We start from the raw sequence: 16,365 nt of genomic DNA, 5'->3' as shown, positions 1-16,365 counted from the left end.
GCTTAACTGATTATAACTTGTTAAATTGATTACTAACGAAGTATGAAGGCAAAGATTGGAAGGGCCAACCCTCGCCATCATTTCAATGTCGCTTCAAAAGAGAAATTCGCCATTTAAAATATTATCTCTCTCCTCCTTCATCATAAACTTCTTTTTCATAGTTTTCCCAACTCTTCATTAATGTTACCAAATCTTAACCAAAATAAGAGATGTTGTTATTGAATAAGCTTAGTTAAAGTATCTCATATAAATTACATAAAACTATTTTTAGATAATATTAAATGTAAAGTAATAAACAGTAACAAGAATCTTTTTCTCCTTGTAGATGATATTAGTTGTAAATAAAATATGTACATGTCTTTCATAATTTGCTGCTTAAAAGCCCTTTTTGATAATATTGACCAAACCCAAATAACTTTTTAAATGCTAATTACAATGCTTTTAAAATAATTATGTGAAACACAAACTACAAGAAAAATACTAATTAGCACTTTGACTTAAAAGCACTTTTTAAAATATAAGCAAATTTTTTAAGCTTAGGCAAGCTCTATATTCAAAAGTCAGTGATGTTTCTAGGATTTTCTGCGGATAATATTCACCACACACTTAAACAATGCGATTAACGAAAAGAGAGGAAGACACTAATGATAGACCATTGATTTGATTTTAGTTTAAAGTTTGACAAATGACAAATTAGTAACAACTTACAAGCTCTAATCTTTCTTGAAGGAATAAGGAGACCCGAAAACAGTGTTTTAAAAGGCAGTTCCCAGGGTGGGGCACTGGCAAAACGCTCCGGGGCTCACGTGCGAGGCTTAGTTCTTGTGAGGCTTACGCTCTAAGCGCCTTACTATACGCCCTAAACACGCTTAACGCCCAACGCTCGGGGCTCGCCTAACAATTCTTACACAAATTATATGTTAAATTCCTTTATTAAAATCATTGATCCTCATAATTCTTTAACAATGGATGATACTTAATAGTTTTTATCTATAGAAATACGAAGATTGGGCGTAACTCAAATAGCAAGTCGTAGTATTGCATATTTATTGTTTGAGAACATCGTGAGGGTGAATATCACTTAATATTTCTTCTAAAAATACATAGTCGTACTGTACATTTTCACTTGTCGTTGGGCATATTTTATTATTTCGCTATTTGAAGGTATTTTATTTTTACTCATGAAGGAGTTACGTTTTAATATAATACTGATAAAGTCTATTGATTATTGGCTTATAGGGAGATAAAATGAATAGTATGATAGTAATATTGTTTTAAAAAATTGTGATTTTTTCATTGTTTGAAAGTTAAGATGCTAGAGTTAGATTTGCATTTCATTATAGCTTTTATTTCATTCCATTATTTATATTTATAAAATTAGGTTATATATAATTACAAGTTGTAAGTGGTGTGTAATGGATTGCTTTGATTATATATATATATATATATATATATATATATATATATATATATATATATATAATTTTCTTTTATTTTTTTATGTAATTTTACCTATTTAAAAATATTTATTGTAATTATATTATTTTATCAAATACTAAAAATTAAATACCCATGGGGCTTACGCCCCGTGCCTCGGGGCTTACGCCCCGTGCCTCGGGGCTTACGCCTCGCGAGGCATATGTACATCGCCCCCGCCTTTTAAAACACTGCTAGAAAACTTCTTGTACCAAAAAAAATAATTTAATGACTTTGATGTAATTAATAAAATTTGAATGTCTATCCATGAAATTAACCCAGATTGATAAAACGATGAAAAACTTTGATTTCTTTGAACTTCTCTACGCCCCTACTTTTCAGCAAAATATATGACAAGTCATGCCACATGTGGAAAAACAGAAAAAAGGGACGAATTAAACTCAGTTACATCATTTTACGAAATTTATTAAACTTAAAAGCCAGTACCAGATCATGACTAAAGTGCTTAAGTTTGAGACAAGTAAAAAAGAAGCTATAATAGAAAAAAACATATAAGAAACAGCAAAATGGATTTTATTAAGGCACTGATTTAAGATATCTGTAAGTCCAAGTCAAAATTGTCACCTTGAAATCTGACAAAATGAGTCAAGAAAATTTGCAAATAAAATTGCAAAAGAAAAACTAAGTTACAATGGTGACTTTGAGCAACTTTGGCGGACTCCAATAATCTAGGAATCAAGAAACCTTTCAATGTCAAGAAACAGTTATTCAAATAAACCAAAACACCAGATGGTGATTATCTCCAAATCAATAAATTGGAGCTCAGAGGAAATAGATCCTCCGTATAGCTCCATCGCGCTCATATGCTGTCGTTACCTCAAGATAGCTGAATCGGCCAAAAGCTGATATCAGACAGTATCTAATAACCGATAACATATCTCGTTTGGTTATCCCAGTAGAGCTTTGATTGCTTCACCATTTCAGCTCGTTCAGAAGCATGTCTTTCCTTCCAATACTGCTTAAATCTGAAAATTCATTCATGTCACACACATTATATTCCAAGAAGCACTTTCCTAACATTTTACTCAATCACCTTTGGAAATTTAGTGTATAAATTAGTAAAAAAGAAATAAAAAAATGAAACTACCAGTTGATAGGAAAAATATATACTACTTTATGTTACTGACCTCTTCTTCAGAAGCAAATCTAATTCCATCATATGCACTGCATTAGCATAAGTTCCAACCTGGAACAATAAATTATCTCTTATTTCACTTTTACATATTTATTCGGAGAGCGAAGGGATAACTAGTTCGGCTTCAATAAAAGTTCACAAGACGTTCTCCACGTAAAATCAAAATATTATCAAGAAAACCGTTACTGCACAGATAAGAGGATAGTAATAGGAATAGAAAGGCTTGTTTTGGCTATAGGGGTTGGGTCGGCCCGGTACCACTAAGGGGGAGGGGGCCCATATCGGAAGGGTTGACAGCTTGGGCCAGCTGGACCGGCCCCTTAAGGACCGACCAACTGTAAATTTTATTTTTAACTGCTAAATTTATAAAATTACACTTTGACCCTAATTCTCAACTATAAATACCCCAATCCTTCATGTTTTTCCTACCAATCATAGCATCTCTCTAATTCCTCCCCCTTTCTCTCTAAAATTGCTATTCAATTGTTAATTTGCTATCAAATTGCTATGAATTATTTAGGGTGAAGTTGGCAATTAGCTGGAGCAAGTTTCAAGTTTCAACTTTCAACTTCAAGGTACGGATATATTTTTCATGCTTTTACGCAGGCGTTTGGTATACTTGTTCCATCTTTTACATAATTTAATTCTCATAATTAATTTTATTATTATATTTGAATTATAAATTGTTGTTATTTTGATTTTCATAAATCATAAGGGCTCCTAAAATATTTTTAAAATGGTGTATTAGTAGAGGTAAGGAAAAAAGTTGGTATTTCTAGTCTAGTAATCCTAATCCAATGGATGATTTCACTCATGTTGGTGAAACACCTATTTTTCATGAAAATGTTTCTATTTCTGGTAAGGTTTGATTCCGTTCGATAGGAAAAATTTCCATTGAAAATGCTTTTCACAGAGAAGTCCAAGTTATTTTAATGTTTCATTAAACATAAAGGTTGGAGGCATGTGACAATAGTGGCTACCAACAGAGAGGTCGAGTTATGGAATCTCTCCAAAACTGGGAAGTTTGCAGGGATACCTCTCTTTACCACAAGCTGGAAATGATTAAGGAACTAACAAATGAGGACGGCAGATTGCTTTGGAAGGAAAGGAAACATGGCCTCTCCTCTGCACAGTGCTTATCTGCTCCATACAAAGTAACATGTTTTGCATGGTTGGTAGCTAAAGAAGCAGTTCTTACACAGAACAATCTGCAAAGAAGAGGATACTTCTTATACAACAAATGTTATTTATGCGGGGCACAAGCTGAATCCAACTATCATCTTTTTCTTCACTGTTCAATTACAGATCAAGTGTGGCAACTCTTTTGGAACTTACTGGGCATTAAATGAAAAACGCCTAGCAATACCTCTGATTTTTTGAGATGTTGGATCAGTGTTGGGACTGATAAAGGAAGGAGGAAATGGGGGACTGCCATACCAGCTTGAATTGTTGGGAAAGAGAGAAACTTGAGATGTTCCAAAGACAAATACAGTTCCATTCAGAAGATAAACACTAACTTTGTTTTATTTTGGTGCAAAATGGAACTTGTAAATGAAGCTGACTTTGTTATAGAGCTACTAGAATCCCTACATGTCTATGATGGGGTGTACTTTTATTTTTCTATACTTTTCCACATTGTACGGAGTTCCCAGCACACTCTTAGTGCTGTTTTGAATACAATCCTTAACCATTTCAGGAAAAAAGAAGGGTTGGAGGCATGTGATAACTAAAGGGTGGAGGACGACATGTGGGCAGTGGTTATGATAGTTGTGAGGAGTAAAGAGTGGAAATTTATCAATAGGAGGGAAACTTACTGTAGAATAGAGTGGTAAAACAAAGAAGTAGCTCGTTCTTCCGAAAATACACTTTAAATTACGTGAAACCGTGACCGTAGTTCTCATGGTTCTTTTCCAAACTGAAATACATGTTTTCTCTCAGAAGCAGCTTAGCAAGATGGTAAATATTCAAAGAGAAATTCTACTTCAGCATATCTGTGGGATATTTTCAAAAATCAAATTGATCTTCACAATGAAGACATACCAGAACCTTGACTTGGCTAAACCAGAAACTCTAATTGGTAGTTTGCATTCGATGAAGATGTTACTTGGTTAATTCTTTTTGTACTTGCTAGATAGGAAACAAAGTTATATGACGGATACAAAGCTTACGAGATTCCAGAGTATGTTACAAAAAGATGCCACATATGCGCAGAGTTGGAGGAGAACAGTTAAAGAAGAAATGTTTTCAGTATGCACTCTACATTTAAAAAATGATGCTGCTGTATAATATATGCTCTCAAAGTAACCGAAAGAAATAAAGATTATGTGACAGTGCTAACCTCTCTGCAAACTGGACATTTTGACTCGTTACTTGCAGCCTTAATACCTTGGAACATCATCACAGAAGCTGCAGTGCAAGCACAAGATTTGCAGAAAAGATGCCCACAGCCTAAAGCGTATGGATTGAACACCATATCCTAGAAATCATGAACAAGTGAGTTAATAATATCCTGTCAAGGAGTGGGATGACATATCATGGTTTTATCAAATGTGCTTACCAAGCAGATTGGACAAGTCAGATCATACTCTAATTTCACAGAATCTGGAAACATCAAAGTCATAATAGACCCTGTATCACTGAGATTGCAAGAAAAATGGTTGAAAATCTCATTAGATTTCCCGCCATTCGATTCATTGAAATTCAAATACAAAGCCCCTAGTTCTATCAACCATGGTGATTGTAGAATCTCAAGGTGCTCAGCACGCATCTTTGACTTAAAGTTCCTTCCATTCACAGAGCAGTGAACCTACATAAAGATGTTGCCATTTAAAAAGAGTACACATAAAACTGCTGCTTAAGAAAAATGCAGTACACATGAAACTGTCGCTTACTTTATCATATTTCTTAAGAATCTTTTGCATAGCAATAGCATTCATCAAGGCATATTCAATTAGTATTTGGCACTCTTCCCTCATGGCCTGCTGATCATTCTTGAAACAGTGACGCAACGTTACCAGGTATTTTTGCATTCCTGGAGCAGTATGAAGTTGGAGAAGTCTTCTCACTCTAGAACTGAAGCAACCAGCTATATCAGAAGCCTCCTTCTTCAATTCAGAGAAGAACTTCTGATCACACGCTAGAAGAATTTAAAAGTTCATAGTTAAATGCTTTCACAAAGGAGAATCAAATGAAACATGTTGGGCATCCAAAAAATTAAAGTAAATGGATCCCGCAAAACTAGCGAACAGAGAAAAGATTACCTATCTTAAAAATGCTATTTTAACTTGTACACCAATATTGAAAAAATAGGCAACATATATAGATGAACTATTGTATTGCTAGAGCTTCTTCAGAAGAGAACGCTTTCTCAAATTCCTGAAGATTCATTTGCTCTGCCTCAAAAGGGAGCTTTTAGGAAATTCAAATGAACCTATTTTACCTAGTGGTACACTTGCGGAAAATTCTGTAGTATGGACAGATCTTCATTTTCGAAAAGATACAAATATAATAGCTTACAATAAAATAACCAGAATGTTTCCAAATGCCTTTCACGGAAATGCAGTGACTTATTCTGAAAACAATTTCTAGAAGCCCTCACTCTCCATGTCTATAAAAGGAATCATCAATTACATAGTAGTTCACTGTAATAAAGCTCATATATTCAGTCTTTGAAAGCCCATGTTTGAAGACATCATGACATGAAGAAACAATAGTGTTCATAAAGCTGCTCCAATCATGAGAAAGAAATTAGTAATAACCCTGTCCCCAGCATCCTACAGTCAGTCCCTTCTTTGGTCCTCCTGAGAAATCTGCTACATACACCATCAACTTAAGCAATAAAAGAGGCAGAGATGCATAGAATTAAACCTAGGCTTTCCATGAGAGAACTATTAGCAATCCATAGTGCACTTTCTGCATTGACTACCCTGTCTTCTGCCCATCACCTTATTCCTTTAAACCCTCTCACAGGCATTTTCGAACCTTACTCCTACCATTATCCACCAACTCATTATCAACCATGACACATCAAGTTTCTGCCTACACAACACTAAATCTGTCTGAACCCAGTTTTTCATATCCTCTAATATCGAAACGCATTCTCAGAGGCAAAACCTGAATCGCATTCTTAAAGATTCCAATAACAAGGTTGATAGGTCCAAAGACACATTGTTCGTACGGAATTGAGTTACCTCTGAACAAGCCAGATCAAAGTAGAGTTGATTGATCATTCCTAGCACTCAACAGCATAAATACCCTCAAATAGTCTTTTAAGTGGACTCGGCAATATCTCCAAAAGTCTTAAGTAAAACCGTGATGAAACCAGCAGAAGTGAAGGACCATATCTCCAGACATACCCAAAAAAGCACCTAACTTCTTCCTTCTCTCAAGGCCTTTAGATCAGGTTGCAGTTATCCTCAAATACAGAGCTCCAGATGGGTTTACTCATTAATAGACTTCAAACGAAGTATTATTATATTTGGACACTATGACCTGCAAGGGTGGCTCAGTTGGTTGAGCATGGGGCTTCCATAATGGAGGTCTCAGGATTTACCTTTTGGGTCGAGCTCGTCGCACGGGGCTTGCCTAGTGCGAGTTATCTCTTCTGTGTGGTTTGCGAGCTATTGCACAAGAGCGGGGTTTACCCTCTGCGCACCCGAAGGGTAGCGGCTGCGGGTTCCCTTGTTATAGAAAAAAATAATTATATATTTGGACACTATGTAATATATATATTTGGACACTATGTATTTTAATTAGATGTTCTCCGTTAACCAATCTATGACATAGGAACATATGATTGTCCTTCTGCTATTTCTACGGAGGGGTCACTCGAAGCATTACCTTGTAAAGAGCTACTAATCTAAAATCTTCAATGGCCCAAGTTAAGCAAAGTTTTGGTCGAGCATCAGTTGCAATTTCATACCTCAAATTAAAAGTGACTTTTCCTCCATTAAGCCTTTTTTGAGGTCTCAAATGTTTAATTTCTTTAAATCTATACAATATCTTGTTTCCCTCATTTCCTTTATCCTTTTTACTACCTTACATAACCTCGAAAATATAAATACTTCCCTTGTTTACACTTTCCCAACATATAAAAGAAAATGATCTAAGGTTTCCCCCACAAAAATGAAAAGTCTCCCTGGAATTTTGTACCAAGTAAAGATTCCAGTTTCAATTTTGAAATACCTCATCTAGCATGTATTAGAATGAAGGAGCTGTTACGCTGCAGCAGACAGGTTAAGCCAACTTATCACATTAACCGATTCATGAGTACAAAGACTCAAATATGTGAGGTTAATCATCTTCTGAAAATAATTATATGTGATACTTAATACGAAACCTTCAGCTAGTTACATTAACTCATGACAATTTCCTTTCATTTCATTCATGTATTATTTATTTGTTCACTCTAGGATTCATTTGGTCTTAAGGGAAACTACTGGCTTGTTTTTCCCTGCAAGAAAGATATTAGGAAGAAACAAAAGGCAAAAAATAATGTGATCTTCATTTACAATTGTTTGGCTGACCACAAAGTTTCACGAAAAGTTGCAAGCGATAATTCAATAACGATACAAGCTAGCAGCTTAACAGATGTATATGAAAATTATTATGATGGTAATGTAATAATTTTCTTTCGACATGAAGACAATATGCATATATATATATATATACACACATACATATATATTGGTGCTTCCTATAGGTCACGGGTTCTGTAGGAAGAGAGTGTATATATATACATATATGTGTGTGCGTGTGTATAGGGAGGGGGAAGAAAAGGGGGGGGGGGGGGGATTTATATGCAATTTATGGGGCACGTGAACCCATGGTCTTTCCGCAAAACTAGGTAGTTTATGTACATATTTTTATAATTGATCTAATATTACCTACTGGCACCAATGCTACAAACAAGCTTAATGGTGCATTTGGTTGGGAGTTGAGTTATTTACCTAGAGGAACAAGGATCAATTCCCACTTAATGCATTTTTTTCTCCTTTCTTTAATAGTGCACCCATGTTCTAGAAATCCTAGATTCCCCTCTGTGTATGTATATTGGTGCTTCCTATATGCCATGGGTTCGAGTCGTGGAGGCTCCTTGGGCAGCGGTCTTTTCCGGATCATGATCTTATAGATATGACCTATATTATCAATTAAAAAAGTACATGGGGTAATTTTATTTTAATTTATAAAACGAGATTAAGAACAAAGAAAATTACTTTCCACTTTTTTATTAGTTAAAGGGATTTTTAAAAGAAAAGGTTTCTTTAAAAATAATATTTTTATAAAAAAAATGCGTTTAAAAGAAAAGAAACAATATGTTTATCAGGAAAAGGACATTTTTAACCCAATTAAGTAACAATAGGGGCATTTTTATAGTTTAAGGGCATTTTTGGACCAAACTATGAACGGAGGGCATTTTTATTCAATTTTGCATAGTTTAAGGGCATTTTTGACCCTTTCCTGAATATAATTGGTGCTTCCTATAGGTCATGGGTTCGAGCTGTGGAGGCTCCTTGGGCTGCCACCTGCTAACACTGGACTGCCCTTTTATATCTATATTGGTGCCTAAGAGGTGTTCAACTGAATAAAAAAAAAGTGACTAGAATAAACCAAAATAACAGCAACATTAAGAAGATACCCAAATTCGAGAATTAAATGAAAGGGAAAAGGGTATAAAATGCTCCTCTACTTTGGGAAAAGGGTTAAAAATATCCTCTGAACTAATTTTGGGTCAAAAATACCCCTTGCGTCATTAAAGTTTTCAAATATACCCCTATCTTAACGGAAATCTGCAACATAACCCGATTTTATTTTTAAACTCACTCTATTTAAAACTGACCAACTATATAAAAAACTCATATGCGACCAATTTATTCCTGAGTCCTACATCTGGAGCCACTAGGCACAGCAGCGGGCAACCCACATGCATTTTTTATTTAATTAGGTCGGTTTTAAATAGAGCGGGTTTAAAAATGAAATCCGTTTATGTTGCGTATTTCCGCTAAGACAGCGGTATATTTTGTAAACTTTAATGACTTAGGGGTATTTTTGACCCAAAATTAGTTTGGAGGATATTTTTAGCACTTTTCCCTCCCGGAAAAAAAAATAGGACCAAAAAAGTAAAAGGCTCAAGCACGGGAGTAGAAAGAGATACTATCCGATAGCTCATAACAGTTGGTACGATCGCTCGGAGGGGCACCCTTTCGGGATGTCTCTCACTCGCTTGCGACTTGCTTGAGGTGGAAGAGCTTTTGTGACCCTTTTCCCTAAATAAAAAGTATAACTCCTACTAATAATATCCACAGTGAAAATAATATTAAAAAGGGGGGAAAGAAAAGAAATAGGTACATTGGCAAGGCTGAAATTGGCATAAATTAGATTGATGATGATCATCTTCATCTCCATTAGAACTGGATTCCTTCAAAGCTGATCTACAAGCCCTGCAACTCTTAAGAACCTTTTTCAACCTTTTGTATTCAACATGTGGACAATATTTGTCTGAACCTTCTTCACCCTGTAAATACTCCATGAATGTTTCTCCAAACTTCATTATTATTAATTCTTCTCAGACAAACCCAACCCAATTATTCTATTCAGAAAAATTTCCCAATTCCACACAAATCAAAGATCATTAAATAATCTTTGTTATGATGGGCTGTGTTAATCTGAGAATCTATTTTTGGTTTCAAATATGGGCGTGTAGCCGCGGGTAACCGAGCTGGTTGTTTGTTTTAGGTTTTTATGTTTAACAGGAAACCAAGAAACAGTTTGTTGCATGTCATGTACACGTGTTGGGAATATCTGAAGTAGTTGTGCATGTCTTTTTATCTTCTCCTATTATTAGTGTTACAAGGTTAATTAGTGTTGGAACAGTTTAATCATATTGAATTCTTGATCTTGCTTTCTTGAACATATTCAATCTAACTGCTTTAATAAAATTGCAATTGACTTTTTTCTTCTCTTCACAATATATCCATGAATTGGATATTTATGAATAAAAGAAAACGAATCATAAACATTGAATGGCACAAAATTATTATAACCATATAGTTTGCAATATAAACGACCTGAATAACTTGACTCAAAGTAAAACAAAAAAATAGTAAAGAAAAGACCTTTTATTTATAGAATATATTTAAATGGCACACAAAGATAAATAGCCATATAACTTTGTGATACAAACAACTTGATAAACATGATTCAAAATGATTATGATGCAAATCGAGGTACCAAGGTCAATATCAAGAGTGAAGGTGTGGGCTACTTTTTATATGAGAACTTTCAATCATCCACCAAAAGCTAAAGTGTCATGGAAGAGTCACTAAAAGAGGGTTTAAAATCCACAACATGCTCAAATGGATTTACGAGGGAAGTGATGACAGCCAAGGAGGTCATCAAGACTTTGGACCATTCTTCCAACCGTCATGAGTTTGGAGAACTTCAAGAAAGCATGGAAGGAATACTTTAAGGCCACCAATATGCTGAAGTGACTATTCTTTATAATTTGGTCATTCATGTAATTTGAATATTTTTGCAAGAATAGTATAAATAATCTTTAAGTCTTTCACATTATGGTTAGTTTTTGGATGAAAATTGTGATTTAGGCTCCTTTGTGAGTTTTGGGGATGACTCATCTTATCTCTCCAGTTGAACCCTCTTGATTACTTGAGTAAGTATTCCCTTGTATGAGTTCAATTTCTCTTCCGCCTTAGATTATATCGAATGATTATTAGTACATTTTAATTATTAGAGTATCCCTTCCTTTCTTGTAAAGTTTATTCTTCCTCATTTCTATTTCTTAATCATATTCTTGTATCTTATCCTGCTTGCTTGATTGTAGTTCAGTTTATTGTTTTTGCATCTAGAATCACTTGGTATCAGAGCTTGGAAAAAGAATTGTTTCTACAATTCTTATCCTTAGCTTTCTTATATTTGGAAAAGAAAAAAAAAGAAATTAGGATCTGAAAATTGATGTAATTTTCGAGTGAGTTTTGTTGGAAATAGTGTAAAGAGATTGAATATGAAATTTGGAAGTATTTGGAGTTGATTTGGATCAAAGTTTGTCCATTTTTCTTTCATTTTCGTACCTGAAATTTCAGCAGTGTAGAGTGAAAAATTTGAGTTTTAGGGACCTTTTTGTGCAAATTTTGCCCCATCTTTTGGGTTCAAGTTGTTTTGATCATGGGTAAACTATACTAGGTTCTAATTTCGAGATCTAATGATGATTTCGGGGTCAATTTTGGGTTCCAAAATTGAGCTATTTTTCTTGTGCCAACTTTCTTGAAAAACATGGACTTTGAGTTGATTCCTTACTTAAAACATTATTGACTGATTCTTAGAAATGCTCCATATTGATTGGGTAAACTTGACTTGGGTTGGGTGTTGATGGATTTTGTAACATCTCGCATTCTCATATTAATGTATGTCGTACGTAAGCTAAGATGAATTTGGAGGGTTGATGGTATTAGAAGGGATGAAGATGGTTTAAAACCAATGTTAAGTTAGTGTTATAAGAGTTAGAGGCTAATCGAATCGAAGTAAGTACATTTTGTCGAAGTTCGACAACTAGTCATGAATCACGACCAAAGTAAGAGTTGTGAAACTGAAGTACGAGGCATAGATTGGTAGTTCTCCATCATAAAAGCGAAGCAGGAAATTGAGTTTTAAGGGTGGAAGTACGATGGGGATTGACAGAGCATAGAAATATTCTACGGTGGCATCCCGCTGTGAAAAGGAAGTACGGGCCGTAAAAGTGGCCGTACTTTGGAGGCGGTGGAGATTTTCTATTTAAGTGTTGAAGTGGTGCTCTTATTTCTAATTTAATTTTTGAGCTTCTCTAGATCCTACAAGTCTCTAAATACCCTCCAAGGGTTCCTTTACTAGTGAGATCCAGTTCTAAGAGATTTTGATGTGATTTTCCCTTCCGGATAGCTTCTGGTGGTAGTTGAGCTTGCGTTTCTACTAGTTGCTGAAGGTGGAGTTTACTTGGAGTTAAAGTAAAGTGAAGCTAAGGTATGAACCATCTTCTCCTTCATGCTTATAGATTGATTTGAGTTCTAGATGTGTTTTAGTTGCTATAAAAGTATGTGTTGGTGTTTACATGTTGAGATTGATAGTTGAGAGTTTTTATTTTTTTGTTAGGTGCTATATGGTGTTGAGAGGCTGCTCTTATAATGATTTAGGTGCTAGAAATATAAGAGTGTCGTATATGATCTGGTTGATATTTTAGAAGCACTTAGTTGCTACTCCCTCTGTCCCAAAAAGATTGTCCTCCTTTCCTTTTTAGTCTATCCCATAGATTGCCACCTTTCTATAATTAGAAACAATTTAACTTTATGAGATGATTTACAGCTACACAACTATCTAAGGCTTGTTTTGGACCACACATTTCAAAAGTCTTCCTTTAATTCTTAAACTATGTGCCAAGTCAAAGGAGGACAATCTTTTTAGGACGGAGGGAGTACTAGTTAGTAAGTTGAAAATTGAATTGATGTAGTTGAATTGCTAATTGTGTTGTGTAGTAAGCTGGGTTGTTCTTGTTGTATGAAGGGGTTGGATATATAGAAGTAATTGTGTCTATGTGTTATTGATGATGTTATGAAGACTAGAGGGGAGTTAAGCGAAGCTAGATGCCGTAGAATCTCGTATAGAGCGAGTTGCCATTGTCAGCTAGTTGTTATGTTTTCCTTTGTTGATAGTAGTGTCATTTCTTGTTGTAGCTTGACTTATGAAGGAGGCTGGTCTTGCCATCTCGGTTGAAAGGTCGACTTAAAGGTACGTGAGGCTATTCCTGACTCGCCACTACAGCACGATGTGTATTATTTGTTTCCTATGTGAGCTATGAAGTTTAGAGCTCTCAAGTGTAGTAATTCCGTGTTAGAGCCTATGAATCCCCCAAGAAATGTTATGTTACTATAATCAGTAGCTACTCGAGAGTGTTACTCCTCGAAGTTAGGTTACTGGTAGTCGAAATGGAAATAGAGCATTTCCTTAGGTGGGAATATATTAGTAGTCTATAGAGTACGGTTCCAAAACAGAATTCTAGAGGTGCCCCATTTAGGTATTTGATAGTCTCATGTGCTTTCTATTTGATGTTGCCCCGATGGCACGAGTTTCATATGTCTATTAGTAGTCTTTTTTTTCTTTCAAAAGGTATGAACGGGCCATAGTGGCACCCTCAAAAGAGTTTCCGTAACATGACGATGGTTAGTTGACAATGAGATAAGAACCTTACTTGCTCATGATGGTGATAGTATATAAAGTATGATTTAAGGGATTATAGAAATTGTCTAAGATGAATGATGCTTAAGATGAATTGTGTAGTAATTCTCAAGTGATAGTTGGAAAGTTATAGATCTATGGCTAAGGTATGGTACTTGATAGTCACGAGCTATAGGTATGGGACTACAACACGTTACTTAAGGTAAACGATATATATCCCACCAGTGGCGGAGCTACGATTTCCGCCAAGGGGGTTCAAAATATAAAAAAGTAAACATACGAAGAAGCCTAAGGGGGTTCAACATCTACTATATATATAAAAATAATAATTTTAACCTTGTAAAAACAGTGTTTTTTTCCGCCGAGGGGGTTCGGATGAACATCCTCGGCATAGTGTGGCTCCGCCACTGTATCCCACGGCTAATGTCTAAGTATCATATGTCTGAAGGATAAATCATATGCAAGCTAGTTAAGAGGTTCGAAAGGATTAGACGTCATGAACAGTACATTCGTATACTCTACATATGTTGTTCTTCTTAGGGGGCGTTAATTAGAAGAGTATCAGGTTTCCAAATGATTCTATAGTGTCACGTGTTCCTTAAGAATGATTAGATCTCTTCCATAAGGACTTGTATACATGTGTATCAGAAAGACCATTGCATAGGTAAAGATTTCACTCGAATGTTATAACAATTCTATCAACGACATGTGGTTCATAGAGTATAAGACTTTCATTTGGTTGTCTAGTACCCTTGTGGTCGAGCAAACTCCTGTACACGATAATTCATATACAGGTATGACAGACAAACTAATTATGTATGTAATGCTTTGCTGAAACGTCGGTGTTACTTCATAAGTTTAACAATTGTAAGATAACCGAACTAAGCATATTAGCTATATATGTGTGCGAGTATATTTATATCATCGGTCGTGCTTTGCACGAGTATATTTATATCATTGGCCGTGCTTTGCACGAGTATATTTATATCATTGGCCGTGTTTTGCATGAGTATATTTATATCATTGGCCGTGCTTTGCATGAGTATATTTATATCATTGGCATTGCTTTGCACGAGGTCTACATTAAGTAAAAGGGTGTTTGACATATTTATCAATAGCAGGCCCTACGCGGTAAATTACATTAAAAGAGTTAACAACAGTTTCATAACATGCGGTCGCATGTTCTTTTCCAGGTAACAATGCACCTTGTTGTCATTATGTCACTCATCTCTATCATGAGTTTTTGTACTTTTATTGTTATTATATCTGCCTTACGTACACAGTACGATTCTTTCTGTACTGACGCTCCTTTTGCCGAGGGCACTGTATTTCATGCTATAGGTTCAGATAGACAGTCGGACAGGCCACTTCAGTAGGGGGTTGTTCGTGTTCAACTTTTGATTGGTAAGCTCTATGTCTTTCGGAGTTGCCAAGTCTAGGGGTTTTAGAGTTATTTTGATATATCATCAGGATGGATAGGTCGGGGTCCTATCCCGACCACAGTTCAATTGATGTTTCTCAGAGGCTTGTAGACATGTTCTGTATGTACAGTATGTATGATGGCCTTGTCGGCCCATGTATATGCACCTTTTTGGGTTGCTTGTCTATTGATGTAATGATACTCATGGTGGCCTTGTCGTCCCTTACTTTTATATATCTTTTGGGTTGATTTTAGTTCAATATTGGTATACTCAATTATCTTCAGGCTATCACGAGTTATGGCCTTTTCGTCCTGGATGTTCTCATATATGTCCAGATCGCCTGTGTTACAGGTTGGTATGCTCGGTCAAGGCACCGGGAGACGATCTCGCCTCCCCAGGTTTGAGGTATGAAAAACTTGATTACAAGATGACATGCACTCTTTCTAGGCATTACAGATATTCAGCAAAGGTATTGTAGGCTCTACTTCCATCTGGGGCTGAGTCAGGTCTAGTGACTTCATTGACATTAGAGATTTTGGGTAGCTCAGGGCCCTGTCCCGACACTTGTATCAGTTGTTCAGTAGCAAGTATTCGTAGAGGCTTCATAGACAGTACATGTGGGTTCATTTGTATTAAGTTGCATGTCATAGGCCATGGGCCATATCTACGTACATAAATCATTTGTATTACTCAGTTGTCTCGTCAGTTATGTCATACCATTTGTACATGTTCATAATAGTTGCATATAGACATAGTCCATCCCATTTGGGTTTGAGGGGTGGAAAATTCGATCAATCGTGCTGACTTTTGAATGACTTTCTTGTTGATTCTAGATTCTACTCATCATTCATAACTAATTGTTTGCTAATATTTTAGGATACTTGTTCTTATCCTTTGTATTAGTAACTCATGAGTGCTTTAATTTCGTTTCGTGCCAATTCATTCTTGCTTTTCTCTTTATTTTCTTTGTGAATTGTTTGACTCAAGTCCTACTAGATTTATTGTGCTTCTTTGTTTATCCTAATAGATTTAGTGTGCTTCTTTGTTTAACCATAAACTCCACTTCGAACTGATACGTGGAGCTTACCTTTA

At 35.6% G+C, this 16,365-nt stretch overlaps 1 protein-coding gene across 1 annotated transcript; it reads right to left on the bottom strand.

Moving 5' to 3' along the window:
- Positions 1-1,994: 1,994 nt before the first annotated feature.
- Positions 1,995-10,502, bottom strand: LOC132643858 (probable E3 ubiquitin-protein ligase BAH1-like). The gene is made up of 6 exons (XM_060360377.1): positions 9,980-10,502; positions 5,524-5,768; positions 5,190-5,438; positions 4,971-5,108; positions 2,625-2,683; positions 1,995-2,462 (listed from the first exon to the last, which is right to left on the bottom strand). The coding sequence occupies exons 1-6, from the start codon at positions 10,179-10,181 to the stop codon at positions 2,357-2,359; spliced, it is 999 nt and encodes a 332-aa protein (XP_060216360.1). The 5' UTR covers positions 10,182-10,502; the 3' UTR covers positions 1,995-2,356.
- Positions 10,503-16,365: the final 5,863 nt, after the last annotated feature.

Source organism: Lycium barbarum, chromosome 6 (assembly GCF_019175385.1).
Source record: "Lycium barbarum isolate Lr01 chromosome 6, ASM1917538v2, whole genome shotgun sequence".
Classification (NCBI taxonomy): domain Eukaryota; kingdom Viridiplantae; phylum Streptophyta; class Magnoliopsida; order Solanales; family Solanaceae; genus Lycium; species Lycium barbarum.
This window is presented reverse-complemented; position numbering and strand designations above follow the sequence as displayed.